The sequence below is a fragment of the Balaenoptera physalus genome (assembly GCF_965194825.1).
Source record: "Balaenoptera physalus genome assembly, chromosome: 18".
NCBI lineage: Eukaryota > Metazoa > Chordata > Mammalia > Artiodactyla > Balaenopteridae > Balaenoptera > Balaenoptera physalus.
The window spans coordinates 73,094,752-73,115,190 of NC_138899.1; the positions used below are offsets into that span (position 1 = coordinate 73,094,752).

The following is a 20,439-nucleotide window of genomic DNA, read 5'->3' on the forward strand; positions in this document are numbered from 1 at the left end:
GGGCTTTTATGGAGACTAAAGGAGAAATTCTGAAGTGTGGGACATATAACAGACCTTCAAAAGTGTCTGTTTCTTTTTTCCCTCTTCCATTTCCAAATATTGAAACTGAAGCACAGACACAAAATATTTTGACTTTGATAAGATCACAGGCTAAGTTAATGACAGAATGAATGACAGAAGTTGATGACAGATGTTATCAGAGCTGATAAATGTTGCTTTTAGGTACAGAGTCAGCCCTCTGTATCCGCAGATTCAACCGATCACAAATCAAAAATATTCAGAAAATTAAAATGCCACAAGTTCCAAAAAGCAAAACTTGAATTTGCCGCTCTCTGGCAATGACTTACACACCATTACATTGTATCTATAAATATTTACATATCATTTACATTGTAATAGGTATTATAAGTAGTCTAGAGATGATTTAAAGTATATGGGAGGATGTGTGTGGGTTATATGCAAACGCTACACCGTTTTATATGAGGGACTTGAGCATCTGTGGATTTTGGCATCCATGTAGGTCAGAGGCCCTGGAAACAATGCCCCGTGGATACCCTGGACAACCGTAGGGGGAAAAAATTAAGACCCACTTATCTCTTATCCAAGCACAAACTACCAAGGCCTCCATTAGAACCTTTCTGCTTAGTCTGTATTCCCAAAATAAGCCAACTTTTCTGGCCCCAGCAGATGTAAACACAGTGCCTTCCAGATGCTTACTGTAGAGGCCTCTGAGCAACGCCTGTCCTACATCAGCTCCTTAAGAGAAAGGCAGCAGCACTGGACTCCCCGAGTTTGCTGCATGCACACCTGGCTCTAAAGCAAATGGGAAAGGACACCGAGAAAGTAACTATTCTGGAACCACAATCAATCTGTTGAAGAAAAACCGATAATTGTAAGTCCTGACTCATCTACAAGTCTGACTCTCAGGAACCTCCAGCATCCTGAAAAAGGTGTTGAGCCCAAATGTAAGTGAAGAACAAACACACACACACACACAAATAAATGAGCCAACCAAACCAAACAAAAATGAACACATAGATACTGAAGAGGCAACGGGGAGGGTGAAATGGGTACAGGGAGTTAGCTGTATGGTGACAGATGGAAACTAAACTTTGGTGGTGAGCATGGTGTAGTGAATACAGAAGTCGAATTATAATATTGAACACAGGAAACATATACTGTTATAAGCCAGTTTATATAAAAAAAAGAAGAATGGATACAACCCTTGGCAGAAAGGCACGGCATTAAGCTCTCATATTTCATGCAGCTCTCGGATTTCTCGCATTTCAGTAAACACACCCAGCCCTCTTTGACTCCGCTCTCCCCTCTCTGACCCACTGACGGGTCCCTCTTCTGGCCGACGGCTCAATCAGCCATGGACTGGCGATGCTTCCTCCTCCTGCCTCACTTCTTCATTCCTGAGACCTGATTTCTACTCTTGCTACAGTACCGACACTTTTCTATGAAAGATCAGAAAGGACAAACCCACGACCAGCCAATGGCCTTTCTGCAATCATTTCCCTTGAAGTCTCCTGAGCACATGACAACATTTATCAGATTCTGCCGGAAACGCTTTCCTCCTTGGGATTCTGTGACGCTGCCAGGCAGTCACTAGACTGCACTTTCTGCCATCTCCCGTATGGTTATTTAAACACCACCAAAGCACAGTAAGACAATGCACCTGTGAAAAGAAGGGGCTGGATTCTAATCCTGGTTGTTCTGGCACAAGCCCCTTTGGGGAGTAATCATACTTTCCTACGCAAAGAGGAAGTAACTTCCACTTACTCTATGAGACTGTTTTAAGAAACAAAGTTGGAGCAATACTTCAAATAGAAGCACATCGTGCAGTGTACAATTGTATCGTTTAATTTACTGCATGTTTATGCCACCATTAGATATAAGCAAAGGTCTAAAAGCCAAGGGGCAGAGAAAATAGGCAAGAAGCATATGTAGCTGGAAGGTATGTGAAATAATAAAGATTCAGTTGTTACTTTACTCAAGCAAGACTTTTCATCTGTGTGTAAATGTATCTCGTGACTGTCATTAGTACATGCTGTACCAGGTAAGGGTTACGTAGTCCCTCAGGTGAGGGTTATTTTGGAGAGGTGTTTTTCACTTTTTAAAATGGGTTAACTTGATATGTGAGCTGTATTTGATCACCATCTACTCAGGTCCACACACATCACAGGTTAGCTGTTGTTTCATTGGAAAATCCAAAATAAAATGCCTTGGCCTTTATATTTTAAAAGAATATCTGTAAACTTTGATAACAGAGGAAAGTCACTTGGAGTTAAAATGGGGAGCTCACCATGCCCTTCACTCTCAAGGTGCTCTGCACAGATCACAGATAGGGAACTCATCACTGGTACCATGACCGTGTCCTGGTGTAATGCTTCTTAATTTAAACGTTGCCAATCATGACCAGCCACTATAACTTGGCTGTGAAAGTAAGTCTCTTAAACTATTGAACATTAATGCAGCAATATGAAAATGTATTCTACATGGCAATGAATAATAGCCACTGCAGCAAAAGGCTTTCTCAAAGCGGGCTTCCCATGCGCTCCTAACTGCTAACCTCTCATTCTTCCGTCAGGGTCCCTGCACAGGCTGCCATCTTGGGCCACCCCTGCCCTGGGAAGATGCATCTTCTTAGGCTTCTCTCACTTTTTTGGGCACTCCTTTTCTGGGCTTTCTTTTGTGGATCCCACTTTCTGGTCCTAAACGAACTATGTTTCCCTATGATATGCCTCACCCACTTTCTCTACCCTAATCTTTCAGTGTTTGTTGGGTGACCATATAAATGAACGAGCCCTGGTTATTTCTCCAGAGGTATTTTACCCGCACTGAAAATTCAGTACGTGTAAAACTAATTTATCCCCTCTCCCCAAGCACAGCACTCCTCTGAAGAACTCCTTATCCATAGAAAACAGTCCAGACTCCTCAGTATGGCTCCCATGGTCACGGGAGCAATGGGCTCCGGTCGGCCTTCCCAGCTTCCTCCCGGCCACTCCCCAGAACTCTGCTCTTCTCTCCTTCAACTCCTTTGTCCACTCGGCTCTACCTGTCTGGCACGGCCCAGCGCATCTTGCCCATCTGGATAGCAGATATCTTTAGTATGTCACTGCCCCTTAACTGCTTCCTATGACACCCCCCCCCCACACACCTTTCTAGCATCCTTAACTACTCCCTTACCTGAGATCCCACAGCACTTGAACTGGACCTTCTTATTATATTTACATCACAGTACTATTTGTTTAGGTATCTGTCTTCCTCCTGGGACTGAGAATTTCTGGAGAGAAGAAACTCTTTCCTACTGCTTTGTAACCCCAGCACCTTGAACAGACCTTGGCATGATTCAGGTGCTCAATGTTTGTTAAATTGAATGGAAATGGCTCCAAATCATGGCTGAAAACTGAAGTTACCTTTTGTTTCTCCTTCTCTCAACCAATATTGATTCCTCTTATATAATGTTGCTTATAGTCATTCTTTCTTTCTAGTTCCACTGTCTCCATTTTAGCCTCAAATCTTTATCGATGCCCCAGCTCCCAAAATGCCTCCAAACTTAAAGGATCTCTCCAGTCGGCGTTTAACATCAAGGCTGCACTTTGATCTCTTTGATACTGGCATGTAGAGGATAAGGCCCCACCCGCTGGCATCAAGGTCTTCCACAGTCTGACCCTTCCTACCTGGAATGCAGGGACCACATTCTTACATCTCTTTGTCCCACACAGGGCTTTGTTGTATATGTACACACACACACACATACACACACGCTCTCACTCACCTAATCAATGTTTGCTAAAATAACTTTATTACCTGGACAATTTTTCATTTATTTTGCTTTCTAAGCACTGAGGGTTAATTTAGGCATTTAAAATAAATTAGTGGCAGTGTACATTTTCAAAACGCTGTTGGAAATCTCATCACCTTTATTACTTCTCATTACCGTATGACTTTCCCACCAGCAGGAACTGGGAGCCCTCCCTGGCTCCCTAGTATAGGGCAAAGCTTGCTCTCGGGTTCATACCACGCCTGCTTCTTCCACTGCGAGCTTCCTTACTAGACTGAGGTTATAATTTATCTGATTTACATATTTTTTCTTTGTCTCTCCCACTAGACTGGGGGCCTCTCCAGGGCAGGCACTATGTTTCCTTCCTGTTTATTTCCACAAGCTGGCATAATGTTTGGCACATGGCTGCCACAAGGTAGGTACTGTGTAAGAATGGGTCAAGTTCACATTCATAACATTTGTAAAAGTGAAATTCTGGGAATTAGGGTACAAATTCCTAGCTCTCCAATATACAAAGTAGTCACTGGTACAGTTCTTCTCCCACTAATAGTGAGCTTCAAAAAATTAATCCTGTTTAGACATCTTGTCATTTATGAAACAATAGGGCTTTTTTTTTTTTAACCATGTCTATCCTATACATGTTTAGATTGTAATTAGGTTAAATAAGAGATATTAAACCAATAGTTAATTAAATAGAAAAGCAACAGAAAAGAAAACTTAAGGAAACACAAAGCTTTAACCTCTAAATATACATTTTAAAATTCAAACTGGAGGGCTTCCCTGGTGGCGCAGTGGTTGAGAGTCTGCCTGCCAATGCAGGGGACACGGGTTCGAGTCCCGGTCTGGGAAGATCCCACATGCCACGGAGCAACTAAGCCCGTGAGCCACAGCTACTGAGCCTGCGTGTATGGAGCTTGTGCTCCGCCACAAGAGAGGCCACGACAGTGAGAGGCCCGTGTACCGCAATGAAGAGTGGCCCCCGCTCGCCACAACTAGAGGAAGCCCTCGCATAGAAAACGAAGACCCAACACAGCCATAAATAAATAAATAATAATGAAAAAAAATTCAAACTGGAAAGCTGACAAATTCTCAGAGATTTCCACAGTGAAAAAAAAAAGAGGTAGAGAACTGTACATAATACTCTTTACTGGGAATTTTGACAAAAAATAGGCTATATAATATCTAGTAGAGACAGGTAATACCCAATATCCACTCTTCTCTTCTTCCTCAGTTATAAAATACCTCATTTTTAGATGGACACATGGTTGCCCAAAATAAAATTTCCTAATCTTTCTTATAGGTATACGTGGCTGTGTGATTAAGATCTGGTCAACTGGACATAAGTAGAAGTAGGGTGTGCAGTGTAAGGATGTTCTGTTTTTTATTTGTTTTTTTTTTTTCTGTGATTCTTTTTCCATTTCACCTTCCTGCTGCCTGGAGCACAGATGTAACGGCTGAGCTCCAGAAGCCAAAGTGGACCATGAGATGACCTTGGGAATGTAAGCCATACACAGGAAAACAAAAATACAAAGATACGGGACTGATTTTCTTTGTACTTCTTCAATGTGAGAGAGAGAAATAAACTTTTATCTTGTTTAAGCCACTGTTATTTTATGTGCCATTTGCCGCCAAACCTAATCTTAACTGATATGGGATCTTAGATCCATTACCTGTTGAAAACTCCCCTCTAAATTCTCACCAACTTAGTTTTTAAAAACATAAGCTGGGGCTTCCCTGGTGGCGCAGTGGTTGAGAGTCTGCCTGCCAATGCAGGGGACACGGGTTCGAGCCCTGGTCTGGGAGGATCCCACATGCCACGGAGCAAATGCGCCCGTGAGCCACAATTACTGAGCCTGCGCGTCTGGAGCCTGTGCTCCGCAACAAGAGGGGCCACGATAGTGAGAGGCCCGCGCACCGCGATGAAGAGTGGCCCCCGCTTGCCACAACTAGAGAAAGTTCTCGCACAGAAACGAAGATCCAACACAGCCATAAATAAATAAATAAATAAAATTTTAAAAAAATAAAATAAAATGTGCTTTATTAAAAAAAAAAACAAAAAACAAAAAACATAAGCTAAGCATGTTACAGAATAAAAAGCACAGGCTTCATAGTTAGAACATATGGATTCCAGTCTCGGTCCCTTCAGGCTTTAGTCATATAATATAGGGCAACCTCTCCAGGACTCATTTCCATTAGCTGTAACACAGAGATGACGATGAGACCTTCTTCTTGGGCTTGTTGGAAGGGTTGAGTAATGCCAGGTGACACGATACGTGAGAAGGGGTTTGGTAAGGCACTTCCCTGGCGGTCCAGTGGTTAAGACTCTGTGCTTCCAATGCAGTGGGCACAGGTTCGATCCCTGCTCAGGGAACTAAGATCCCGCATGCCGCACAGTGTGACCAAAATAATAAAAATAATAATATAAAAAAATTTAGAAGAGGCTTGGTAAATTATAAAGTATTACATGATTCTTGTTATTTTGTTTTTGCTTCTGTTTCTAACAGGAGAAAAATGAATCCTGGGCTTGGCAAGTGGAGGATTAAACAGGGCCACCCAGCATCAGGCACTGAAAGTGCAGAAGCCCAGCTCTCTTTAGCCTATCACTCATGCCAGGGACATTTAAAAGGGAGAAATTGATAAAAATATTCTCCAAACAGGGACCAGTTGTCCGTTGTCCAAAGGATGCACTTAGCATAGTGCCTCCCCTATGGTAAGTACTAAATAAATGTCACTCCTGTGGGTACCACTGCTCCCGGGAGTATAGCAATGGAGTCTATAGCTCCAAGGAGGTGTCACCAGCGTGTTCTTCTCCCGTAGGTGGACCTGTGTGACTCCAGACTAACATCCTCCTGCTTGGAATCAGAATAAGGGGAATTACAGAATTTGGACCTTTGATATCAAAACCCTAAGAGAGCTTGATACATTCACGGCCTTGCCAATAGAACCACAATTCTTATAATTTGCTGTTGAAACAGTGGACGGGCACTTTCAAAGGTGACTTGGCTGACTTTCTTTTTCATTGAATCCACAGAGGGACCAACTTCAGTCACACTTCCTTCTGGCCTGGGGATCTTGCTACCTCTTTAAAATGAGACCAACTTTGTAGGTTGTCTTCTGTCATGGTTCATGTGTAAATTTATGATTTTACAATCAGAGGATAATTTCATGTGCCTTATTTGAAAGTCCTCAGTGACCACCTCACTACTGGTTCACCCCTAAAGTGTCTTTAATACACAGAGATGTGTTACAAGCAGTGGTTCTCAAGCATCAGTGTGGGTGGGGGTCACCTGGAGATCTCGTTAAGCTGCAGAATCTGACTCAGTAGATCAGGGCAGGGCAGTGATTCTGCATTTCAACATTTTGAGGCAGCAAGGTTAAAAGTATTATAGCTAATTAAGTGGCAAAGTTGGGATTTAAACCCCAAAATCTATCTCTTTCCCACAATGCTGAAATGCAGAAATAGAGTGCTGAATAATAAATGAGACATTGTGTCTAAGCCAAATTATTTGGGATAACTATTACATGTAATGTTAAAATGCTAAAGTACTATTCTCCCAGAGGATAAAGAAAGAAGTACACTAACCTGGAGAAAAAGAAAACACAATTTTTTTGAGGAAAGGACAGTGATAATCTAAGAGGATAGAGACAAAGAAAATAAGAGTGAAAAATTATGGAAGACAGATAATAGTTACGTTCTTAAGGAGAAAAGAAAGAGCCACACTTGCCACATTTCGAAAATAATGACCCCAAACATTCACCCCAGGTCCCTGACCTCCCAAGCAGGACCAGGTGACAGCAACTTAGGATAATATGAGGAGAGAAGACAGCTCCATGGCACAGAGAGACGAAGCCCATACTCCATTCCACCAGCGTTCCAGAGAACAGCCAGCTCTGCCAGCAACAGAGCACAAAGCCAGGGCCGCACCAGCCTTCCAAGACCCGCCGTGACTGCAAACTTGTGAGGTCTCCCTCAGTCAACAGTTTATAAAATAGAGAATGGAGGATTCTGTCTCTATAATCAGGCCTTAACGTTTTTGGATCGAACAAGTCTGAACTTTAACAGCCAAAGCATTTCCTCTTGATTCCACATTAAAGGCAATTTCAAAGCACTGCAGAAAGCGTACTCTCTGTGTGTTCTCCATAAGACAATATAAAAATCCCACTGTATTAATCAGGCCATGGTGCATCCAGCAGGATTTTGCCTCTGCTACTGGCACCAAATGAGGTTTATAAAGAAGAACATGCTGTCCTCTTTGTCATTAAATGCAGACGTTTAGGAAACACCACACATTTCCTACCTCCTCTGATGTCCTGTTATCCATCATTCTAAACACACCTAAAGCCCTCCTGAAGTGACTCAACCAGGATTGATAAGATCCTAGTTTCCTATGTTTATTACCTGCTGTTTAGAGTTGGAAGTCCTTTTACTAGTCCTGATCTATTTTCAAAGGACCTTCTTTGTATTTATTCTGTCTTAAACTGTTTTGTTCATGTATCACTTTATTAGAATCTAAGTTACTATACTGTTTTATAATTATTGCTTAGGTGGTCTCTCTCACAGGATTGCTAAAATTTATCCTAGATTTTGTATCACCAGAGCCTAATGCTGTGTCAAGCATATAGCTGGCATTCAACAAAATGCTGGATAAAATATAAGAAAGCTCTAGGGCAGAGATCTGATCGTCATATGGTACCATTTATTCAGAAGAATCTCAATAAGTTTTTGAATGGAAATTCCTTTATCTTTTCTGGTAACCAAAGACTGATGACCTCCTCATATTAATTGATGACCTCCTCATATTATTTCAACACTTCATTTCTTTCCAATTCAAACCAATAGACATTTACTAAACATCTACTACAAGCTGTCACTGTAAAAGCTGCAGGACACAGTTCCTAAGATCACACTCCTGTATCCTCTTTGAGGAAGTTCATCAATACACCATAGTGAGCATTGAGCCCTTGCCTTTGTACATCCTCAAACAAATAAAAACCAGTATATAACATATATTACATACTTGATCAAACTGGGGGTCTTCTCCACGTTGTAGAGATTTTGTCAATGGCTTTTCCTAGAAAGAAATATAGGCAAGAAAAATTACTAGAGGCTTTTAAATATTACAAAAGAAATGTCATTATTATTAAAATATTTCTCATCTATTTCTCCCTCTATAGGATGAAGAGACACCGGTTTTCAAATATGTGAGAAACTCTTCCTTACTATTCAAACCTTAACGTATTGTGTTTGATCATCACCACCAGGATTTTTACTATTCATCTTCACACATTTGACCAAGACATTCAAATCTGATGCTATAAGTGGTCCTGTGTTTTCAATGGAAACCACATAAGAAAAACTAGGGAATTTGTTTAAAATTTTATTACCTATCTTGGGACTTGAAAGATAATAAAAAGTTGAAAGTGATACACTATTCCAGGTCCTAAGATTTAGAAACAAAATAAGGTATAATTATTAGTCTGAAGGATGGACAGCCTACCAATCACAAACTTACTAGGTGTTATCAGTGATTTCTGAGCATGATATTTTGACCTGCGACACATCCAGATCTCTGCAAAAATAATCTGGGAAGTGAAAAGGTCTACAGAAATAAATTTTCCTAACGATTATTTCTTCGTTTACATTAGGAAGCCTTAACTGACTTTTCAGGAAAGCATTTTATAACTATTTAGCCTTACCTGTATCTTTCTCTTTTTTTGGAAGTTAATATTGACCCAAGTTTGATTTAGGATTAGAAACCATGCAAAAAGTTATACATCAAAAAATAGTGTTTTGGACCTGCGTGGAAGGGGAGAGGAAGCACGTCCAGAGGAGGGCCTCTGGAGTGTGGAGTTCCGGAGTTTGGAGCCGTGTGGCTGACAGGGTCTTGGTGCTCTGGCTGGATGTAAGGCCGAGTTCAGGACATTGGTCCACCAGAGACCTCCTGGCCCCATGTAATATCAAACGGTGAAAGCTCTCCCAGAGATCTCCATCTCAACGCTAAGACCCAGCTCCACTCAACGACCAGCAAGCTACAGTGCCAGACACCCCATGCCAAATAATTAGCAAGACAGGACCACAACCCCACCCATTAGCAGAGAGGCTGCCTAAAACCATAATAAGTTCACAGACACCCCAAAACATACCATCGGACGCCATCCTGCCCACCAGAAAGACAAGTTCCAGCCTCATCCACCAGAATACAGGCACCAGTCCCCTCCACCAGGAAGCCTGCACAACCCACTGAACCAACCTTAGCTACTGGGGGCAGACACCAAAAACAATGGGAACTACGAACCTGCAGCCTGGAAAAAGGGAGACCCCAAATGCAGTAAGTTAAGCAAAATGAGAAGACAGAGAAATACAGAGCAGATGAAGGAGCAAGGGAAAAACCTACCAGACCAAACAAGTGAAGAGGAAATAGGCAGTCTACTTGAAAAAGAATTCAGAGTAATGATAGTAAAGATGATCCAAAATCTTGGAAATAGAATGGAGAAAATACAAGAAATGTTTAACAAGGACCTAGAAGAACTAAAGAGCAAACAAACAATGATGAACAACACAATAAATGAAATTAAAAATTCTCTAGAAGGAATCAATAGCAGAATAACTGAGGCAGAAGAATGGATACGTGACTTGGAAGATAAACTAGCGGAAATAACTAAGTGACCTGGAATATAAAATAGTGGAAATAACTACTGCAGAGCAGAATAAAGAAAAAAGAATGAAAAGAATTGAGGACAGTCTCAGAGACCTCTGGGACAACATTAAACGCACCAACATCCGAATTATAGGGGTCCCAGAAGAAGAAGAGAAAAAGAAAGGGACTGAGAAAATATTTGAAGAGATTATAGTTGAAAACTTCCCTAATATGGGAAAGGAAATAGTCTATCAAGTCCAGGAAGTGCAGAGAGTCCCATACAGGATAAATCCAAGGAGAAACACGCCAAGACACATATTAATCAAACTATCAAAAATTAGATGCAAAGAAAAAATATTAAAAGCAGCAAGGGAAAAGCAACAAATAACATACAAGGGAATCCCCATAAGATTAACAGCCGATCTTTCAGCAGAAACTCTGCAAGCTAGAAGGGAGTGGCAGGATATATTTAAAGTGATGAAAGGGAAAAACCTACAACCAAGATTACTCTACCCAGCAAGGATCTCATTCAGATTTGACAGAGAAATTAAAACCTTTACAAACAAACAAAAGCTAAGAGAATTCAGCACCACCAAACCAGCTTTACAAAAAATGCTAAAGGAACTTCTCTAGGCAGGAAGCACAAGAGACAGAAAAGACCTACAATAACAAACCCCCCAAAATTAAGACAACGGTAATAGGAACATACATATCGATAATTACCTTAAATGTAAATGGATTAAATGCCCTAACCAAAAGACACAGACTGGCTGAATGGATACAAAAACAAGACCCATATATATGCTGTCTGCAAGAGACCCACTTCAGATGTAGGGACACATACAGACTGAAAGTGAGGGGATGGAAAAAGATATTCCATGCAAATGGAAGTCAAAAGAAAGCTGGAGTAGCAATTCTCATATCAGACAAAATAGACTTTAAAATAAAAACTATTACAAGAGACAAAGAAGGACACTACATAATGATCACGGGATCAATCCAAGAAGAAGATATAACAACTGTAAATATTTATGCACCCAACATAAGAGCACCTCAATATATAAGGCAAATGCTAACAGCCATAAAAGGGGAAATTGACAGTAACACAATCATAGTAGGAGGCTTTAACACCCTACTTTCACCAATGGACAGATCATCCAAAATAAATAAGGAAACACAAGCTTTAAATGATACATTAAACAAGATGGACTTAATTGATATTTATAGGACATTTATAGGACATTCCATCCAAAAACAACAGAATACACTTTCTTCTCAAGTGCTCATGGAACATTCTCCAGGACAGATCGTATCATGGGTCACAAATCAAGCCTTGGTAAATTTTAAAAAACTGAAATCATATCAAGTATCTTTTCTGACCACAGTGCTATGAGATTAGATATCAATTATAGGAAAAAACCTGTAAAAAATACAAACACATGGAGGCTAAACAAAATGCTACTAAGTAACCAAGAGATCACTGAAGAAATCAAAGAGGAAATCAAAAAGTACCTAGAAACAAATGACAATGAAAATACAGCAACCCAAAACCTATGGGATGCAGCCAAAGCAGTTCTAAGAGGGAAGTTTAAAGCAATACAGTCCTTCCTCAAGAAACAAGAAACAACTCAAATAAACAACCTAAACTTACACCTAAAGAAATTAGAGAAAGAAGGACCAAAAAAACCCCAAAATTAGCAGAAGGAAAGAAATCATAAAGATTAGATCAGAAATAAATGAAAAAGAAATGAAGGAAAGGATAGCAAAGATCAATGAAACTAAAAGCTGGTTCTTTGAGAAGATAAACAAAATTGATAAACCATTAGCCAGACTCATCAACAAAAAAAAGGGAGAAGACTCAAATCAATAGAATTAGAAATGAAAAAAGGAGAAGTACCAACTGACACTGCAGAAATACAAAGGATCATGAGAGATTACTACAAGCAACTATATGCCAATAAAATGGACAACCTGGAAGAAATGGACAAATTCTTAGAAAAGCACAACCTTCTGAGACTCAACAAGGAAGAAATAGAAAATATAAACAGACCAATCACAAGCACTGAAATTGAAACTGTGATTAAAAACCTTCCAACAAACAAAAGTCCAGGACCAGATGGCTTCACAGGCAAATTCTATCAAACATTTACAGAAGAGCTAACATCTATCCTTCTCAAACTCTTCCAAAATACAGCAGAGGGAGGAACACTCCCAAACTCATTCTACGAGGCCACCATCGCCCCGATACCAAAACCAGACAAAGATGTCACAAAGAAAGAAAACTACAGGCCAATATCACTGATGAACATAGATGCAAAAAACCTCAACAAAATAGTAGCAAACAGAATCAAACAGCACATTAAAAGGATCATACACCATGATCAAGTGGGGTTTATTCCAGGAATGCAAGGATTCTTCAGTATACAAATCAATCAATGTGATAAACCATATTAACAAGTTGGAGAAAAATCATATGATCATCTCAACAGATGCAGAAAAAGCTTTCGACAAAATTCAACACTCATTTATGATAAAAACCCTCCAGAAAGTGGGCATAGAGGGAACTTACCTCAACATAATAAAGGCCATATATGACAAACCCACAGCCAACATCGTTCTCAATGGTGAAAACTGAAACCATTTCCACTAAGATCAGGAACAAGACAAGGTTGCCCACTCTCACCACTATTATTCAACATAGTTTTGGAAGTGTTAGCCACAGCAATCAGAGAAGAAAAAGAAATAAAAGGAATCCAAATCGGAAAAGAAGAAGTAAAGCTGTCACTGTTTGCAGATGACATGATACTATACATAGAGAATCCTAAAGATGCTACCAGAAAACTACTAGAGCTAATCAATGAATTTGGTAAAGTAGCAGGATACAACGTTAATGCACAGAAATCTCTTGCATTTCTATACACTAATGATGAAAAATCTGAACGTGAAATTAAGAAAACACTCCCGTTTACCATTGCAACAAAAAGAATAAAATATCTAGGAATAAACCTACCTAAGGAGACAAAAGACCTGTATGCAGAAAATTATAAGACACTGATGAAAGAAATTAAAGATGATACAAATAGATGGAGAGATATACCATGTTCTTGGATTGGAAGAATCAACATTGTGAAAATGACTCTACTACCCAAAGCAATCTACAGATTCAATGCAATCCCTATCAAACTACCACTGGCATTTTTCACAGAACTAGAACAAAAAATTTCACAATTTGTATGGAAACACAAAAGACCCCGAATAGCCAAAGCAATCTTGAGAACAAAAAATGGAGCTGGGGGAATCAGGCTCCCTGACTTCAGACTATATTACAAAGCTACAGTAATCAAGACAGTTTGGTACTGGCACAAAAACAGAAATATAGATCAATGGAACAGGATAGAAAGCCCAGAGATAAACCCACGCACATATGGTCACCTTATCTTTGATAAAGGAGGCAAGCATATACAGTGGAGAAAAGATAGCCTCTTCAATAAGTGGTGCTGGGAAAATTGGACAGATACATGTAAAAGTATGAAATTAGAACACTCCCTGACACCATGCACAAAAAAAACCTCAAAATGGATTAAAGACCTAAGTGTAAGGCCAGACACTATCAAACTCTTAGAGGAAAACATAGGCAGAACACTCTATGACATAAATCACAGCAAGATTCTTTTTGACCCAGCTCCTGGAGAAATGGAAATAAAAACACAAATAAACAAATGGGACCTAATGAAACTTAAAAGCTTTTGCACAGCAAAGGAAACCATAAACAAGACCAAAAGACAACCATCAGAATGGGAGAAAATATTTGCAAATGAAGCAACTGACAAAGGATTAATCTCCAAGATTTACAAGCAGCTCATGCAGCTCAATAACAAAAAAACGAACAACCCAATCCAAAAATGGGCAGAAGACCTACACAGACATTTCTCCAAAGAAGATACACAGATGGCCAAGAAACACATGAAAGGATGCTCAACATCACTAATCATTAGAGAAATGCAAATCAAAACTACAAGTGAGGTATCACCTCACACCGGTCAGAATGGCCATCATCAAAAAATCTAGAAACAATAAATGCTGGAGAGGGTGTGGAGAAAAGGGGACCCTCTTGCACTGTTGGTGGGAATGTAAATTGATACAGGCACTATGGAAAACACTATGGAGGTTCCTTAAAAAACTAAAAAACAGAAGTAACATGCAAACCAGCAATCCCACTACTGGGCATATACCCTGAGAAAACCATAATTCCAAAAGAGACATGTACCACAATGTTCACTGCAGCACTGTTTACAATAGCCAGGTCATGGAAGCAACCTAAGTGTCCACTGACAGATGAATGGATAAAGAAGACATGGCACATATGTACAACAGAATATTACTCAGCCATAAAAAGAAATGAAATTGAGGGGCTTCCCTGGTGTCGCAGTGGTTGAGAGTCTGCCTGCCATCGCAGGGGACACGGGTTCGAGCCCTGGTCTGGGAAGATCCCACATGCCACGGAGCAGCTGGGCCCGTGAGCCACAATTACTGAGTCTGCGCGTCTGGAGCCTGTGCTCCGCAACAAGAGAGGCCGCGATAGTGAGAGGCCCGCGCACCGCGATGAAGAGTGGCCCCCCGCTTGCCGCAACTAGAGAAAGCCCTCGCACAGAGGCGAAGACCCAACACAGCCATAAATAAATAAATAAATAAATAAATAAAAATTAAAAAAAAAAAGGCTTCAGGAAACACTATCTGAAAGACTTTAAAAAAAAAAAAAAAAGAAATGAAATTGAGTTATTTGTGGTGAGGTGGATGGACCTAGAGTCTGTCATACAGAGTGAAGTAAGTCAGAAAGAGAAAAACAAATACCGTATGCTAACACATATATATGGAATCTAAAAAAAAGAAAAAAAAAGGTTCTGAAGAACCTAGGCGCAGGACAGGAATAAAGATGCAGACGTAGAGAATGGACTTGAGGACACGTGGAGGGGGAAGGGTACGCTGGGACGAAGTGAGAGAGTGGCATGGACATATATACACTACCAAATGTAAAATAGATAGCTAGTGGGAAGCAGTCGCATAGCACAGGGAGATCAGCTCGGTGCTTTGTGGCCACCTAGAGGGGTGGGATAGGGAGGGTGGGAGGGAGACTCAAGTGGGAGGGGATATGGGGATATATGTATACATATAGCTGATTCACTTTGTTATACAGCAGAAACTAACACACTGTTGTAAAGCAATTATACTCCAATAAAGATGTTAAAAAAAAATAGTGTTTTACTTTAGCTAATGATGGTGTCCCAGAAAGATTCCATTTACATTTTGCTGATCGCATAGACCCTTCCCTGCCTCAGTTTTCCATTCTTCTCCACTTAAAAGGTGACATATACCCTCAGGTGGATGCGAGTCCCACCCCACCCCATAGAGTCTCTGTTCTTGAAGAGATTGGCTCAGTTTGGGTATCTAAAAGCTTTACCAGGAACCATATGAATTAATTGCTCTGTCTCATTTGCAAAATACACAGCTTCAAAATGCATATTCACCTAAAATAAAAAGAATGCTGCCTTCTTAAGGGCTAATAAACATTGCCTCTTCAAAGTATATTATACTTTTCCTTTTATAGCACTTACCAAGAGTGATGAGCTGACTGCCACCCCCGGTAGACTACAAGCTGCAGAAATGCAGTCCCCTCTATTTCTCCCCAGCACTTAAAGTTACAGGACAGGGCTCTGCTTGGTAACGGTTAAACATTTGCCAAATTAATCAAAGCTGTAGGCTAATGATGTCCAGTTTCTTCAACTATGAGATCCTCTTATTGGCATGTGTGTGTTTTGCTGTAAGTTAAAGGAATTTTTTAATATACTTTTTCATTGTGGCAAAATACATATGATGCAAGATTTACCATTTTTACGATTTTTATGTGTACAATTCTGCGACACTAAGTGCATTTGCAATGTTGTCTAACCTTCACCACTCTATTATGAGGACCCCTTTTATTGTCAAAAATTTTCAAGGAATTCTCAACCACCAAGCATAGACTTATACCCCAAACATACAAGATAGTAATTCTATCTTCTTGTTTAAAACCATACATAATGACAGAGCTAATACTATGATTTCAATGATACTTTTAAATGGTTTTGTACTATCTTGCAACAATACTTATTTTATATACATTAGGAAAGTGGGGATACATCTACATGGGAAACTATAACGTACTCAGTCAAACGCTAATGGCTGGGACTTCCCTGGAGGTCCAGTGGTTAAGACTCTGTGCTCCCAATGCAGGGGGCATGGGTTTGATCCCTGGTCAGGGAACTAAGATCCCACATGCTGCATGGTGTGGGCTTATAAACAAACAAACAAAAAACCCTAAATGGCTGATACACATGTGGATCTGTAGACCCCTGCAATAACTCAGCAGTCCATACCTTGGGAATCTGCCATCCTTTCATCCTAAAAGATGAGATCCTATCACAGTGGAGGATGGAAGGTGACTCTGTCCACCCACATCCTGGAACGTCCCATGCCTAAAAGTCATTTTTTCCCACTACTATCTGGGTGGGAATGGTGATAAACATGATATTTTATGCTCACATATTTGCATACATATGAAGGAAATAGCCTACGGCAAGTCTTACTATGTCTAGCAAGCAAAGTTAATATGGTAAGTTGTTGCTATACTCAAAAGTCAAGTCCATTAGCCAATTACTTGAATTCCATGTCCCAGTAAAACAATATACTTTTACGCTATGTTCTCCTGAATGGTTCTTACACAAATATGCTGTCTTAATCATATTCCTTGAAGACTTAGTTTAAACGTCACTTCCAAGATTAAGCCATTCCCCACTATTCCCAGGCAGAGTCATCTGTTCCTTGTCACACGGCACTTTGCACCTATTCTTGTCAGCATTTCCACTGTGTTGTAACTTGACTGTCTCCCTACACTCCTAGTACAGAGTTGAAACTTATTATTAGGGTTTATTAAATGAATATATCCCTATGCATTTGGAAAGATCGCTTTGGGCACAGAGAATCAAGTTCACATTTTAACATTCCCAAGATTTTCTGTGTATCAACATAGATTTTATCAGTGTCAGGAGGTTAAAAACTAGACCTGGGGAAGACAGTATCACGCTGGCTAAAAAGTAAAGAGAAAAGGAAGAAGGAAGGAAGGAAGAGAGGAAGGAAGGAAGGGAGGGAAGGAGGGAAGAATGGAAAAGAGGAGAGAAGCAAACTTGCTCAAGCTCAGGAGAGAGGCATCTGAAAACAAGGCAGAGCAATAAGGCTCATGCCCACTTGAGAAAGAGATCTGCAGAGGCCCGGTTCTGCTTGAGGTTCTCCTGCAGGAGATCAGCGCACGGAATCTAAGGTCTGCAAGAATCCAAGGTCTGCACATTCAAGGAATCATGGGTCTCAAAGAGCATTAAATAAGTAGTAAAATGAAATTAACACAGAGTAAACAATGGATACTTAAAGAACAAGTAGAAACAGACTATGACAGAGGAGGCTCAAAATAACGGTCTCACTTGTCCAATAAGAACAGTGTGCGTTGTATGCTTTTAAAATTTGTCTTTGTTCTGTATTTTAGTACAGATTTACTTATTTACTAAAGGTTCACTAATTGAATGATATGTTTGTTTTTCAAAAATCATTCTAAAAAACCAAAACTTTGGGGTCATGGATCCCCGAAAATTCTTAGTGGTCCAAAGCGAGAAGACCTCAGCGTGTGACTCGACCTTGCCCAGAAGCCCCGGCTCACTGGGTGACAGTGAACAGAAGAGATGGGCAAACCAAAAGCATCCTGAGACTTGGCACTGAACATCAGGGGTTGCTAACAGCACAAAGAGAACAAAATAGACATTAAGCCCCTCCTGATGGAAGCAAACACTATGAAATAGTTTTGACAAAAACAAACAGAAAAAAAAAAACAACCCTGTAACTAACCAAGCCTTTAGATATCATTTCCAATTTTCAGGAAATACAAGAGTTAGGAAGGAGTAAGAGAAATATGTTACACTACGCCACAGGGATGCAATCAGCAAGACTCAGACTGAAGGAAACTGAAGTAAAAAAAAGATATTTTTTCAATAAAAAGTTGCAAAGAGTGAAAAAAAAAAAAGAAATGGAGGTGGAGCCTATTGATTTTCTTTTTAAAGGCTATTGCACTATGTGAATCAGATCTGGGGCCGGATTCAAATAATCTGTTAAGAGAAAGTATGGCATTCATGAAACCATTGGTGATTTGAACACATTAGATATTTGATGATGTTACGGGATTATTTTAATTTTTTAGGTGTGATAATGGTCTTTGTTTAAAAAAGAATGTTTATCTTTTGGAGATACATGCTGAAATACTTACAGATTAAATGATATGGTTTCTAGCATTTGCTTCAAATACTACTGGGGAGAGGAGCTGGGAGTGTAACAAATTAGCCATGAGTTGGTAACTGCTGCTGATGGTCACTGTGTTCATTACACGGTCTTCCCACTTTAGCACATATTTGAAATTCTCCATAAACAAACAAACAAACAACTAAAAACAGGGGAACATGATGTATCACTTCTGTCACCATGAAAAATTTTTTTTATAATGTCTCACTTTCCAAGATGGCCTAAGTCACTTAAAACTGATTTCTATAGTACTTACACAACTCTTTATCTTTTCCTGCTGGAGCTGCAGAAGGAACCCCACCCCATCCCATTTCTTCATATTTCCAGGCAGGATCTGGGTGGCGAGCATCTCGCCTGCTATGTGAGGAGCAAGCTGCCCTTCTCAGTTTGCACTGTGCGCTTTTCTTCGAGTTTGCTTCCCCTGAATCAAAGAGCACTGCTGTCCCAACCCATCCAAGAGGAATTTTCTCCTGTCACGAAGAAACCTGTAGGGGTTTCAAGCATTTCCACAGGAAAAGAGAAAGGTCCCTGTTTGTGCTTCTCAAACCTTGGGACGTTCCAACCTCTCCCTCCCTTAAGAAAACACAAACTCTAAAAGCTCTTTGTGCCCGTACCTACCTAAAAAGGCCATTGACTTCTACCTCAATTTTCGAACAATTTCAGTGCCCACTAGCTACATTTTCACTTTATAATTGTTTCACACTGGGTTTCTCTGTAATCTGTAAGAGAAAAGATGGCCATAGCATGGCAGGACATGGCAGTGAGACAAGTCTAGAGAGACTCTTCTGTATCAAAAGGTGTTTTATTTGGGGAATACAAGGAGCTTATTTAATAAATCACTTTCTACCTCTGAAGTTTGAGTGGCCTGAAAAAATCCGCAATGTGCCCCACACAGGTAGGACTTCACTAATCTCAAACGATCCCAGTATTACTGTCCTCAGAGATATTTCAATAAACATGTCACCCAGCAATGTCACTAGAGTTAATATAAGCTTATTCAATTTGTTAACTATGTCACCAGCCTTGCTTATGAGATATTATTTTAACATCTTTTAATTATTATATAACAGTTCAGTGCATGGACTTTAGAACCTGAGAGATTTGACTTTGACCCCTAGGTCCCTTACTGGATCTTACTTAACCTCTCTAAGCTTCAGTTAACTTTTAGGTAACATAAGGATACATAATGCCAACCTATCTCATAGAACTAGAAGATGAATGACACAGAGTACTCAATAATTGAGAGTCTTTACTACTATTAAAATTCCTTTTAATACCATTATTATTGGAACTAGAAAGATTAAAATGTGTAACGTCTTTCATAATGTTCAGGAGCTGAAACTAAGCTCCACCTCTTTTCCTGAGGCAACGCACACTCCCACTAACATTAATTAAAGCTTTAATTTTACCTTCCTGGAAGCTTCCAAGTGTAACTAGAAAGCTGTATTACAGAAAGTAGGAAAGAAACATTATAAAGGGTAATTGTCCCTCTCTCTGAAAAAAAAATCTAACATGACTACAGTGACTTTAATTCTTAATATGTAATTTAGAGGAAGCCTTTTAATTTAATGGTGGGATGCTATAAAAGCAACCAAGTTTAAAAAAAAAAAAAAACACCAAACTTCTCAAGTCTTG

At 40.0% G+C, this 20,439-nt stretch overlaps 1 protein-coding gene across 8 annotated transcripts in view; it reads right to left on the reverse strand.

The window, feature by feature from the left end:
* Positions 1-20,439, reverse strand: part of FRY (FRY microtubule binding protein) — a 434,377-nt gene that overhangs the window by 167,093 nt on the left and 246,845 nt on the right. For all 8 annotated transcript variants that reach the window (XM_082435479.1, XM_082435480.1, XM_082435473.1 and 5 more), the window contains one exon: positions 8,809-8,862. In XM_082435479.1, the coding sequence (XP_082291605.1) occupies positions 8,809-8,862 (54 nt within the window). The remainder of the gene's footprint in view (positions 1-8,808; positions 8,863-20,439) is intronic.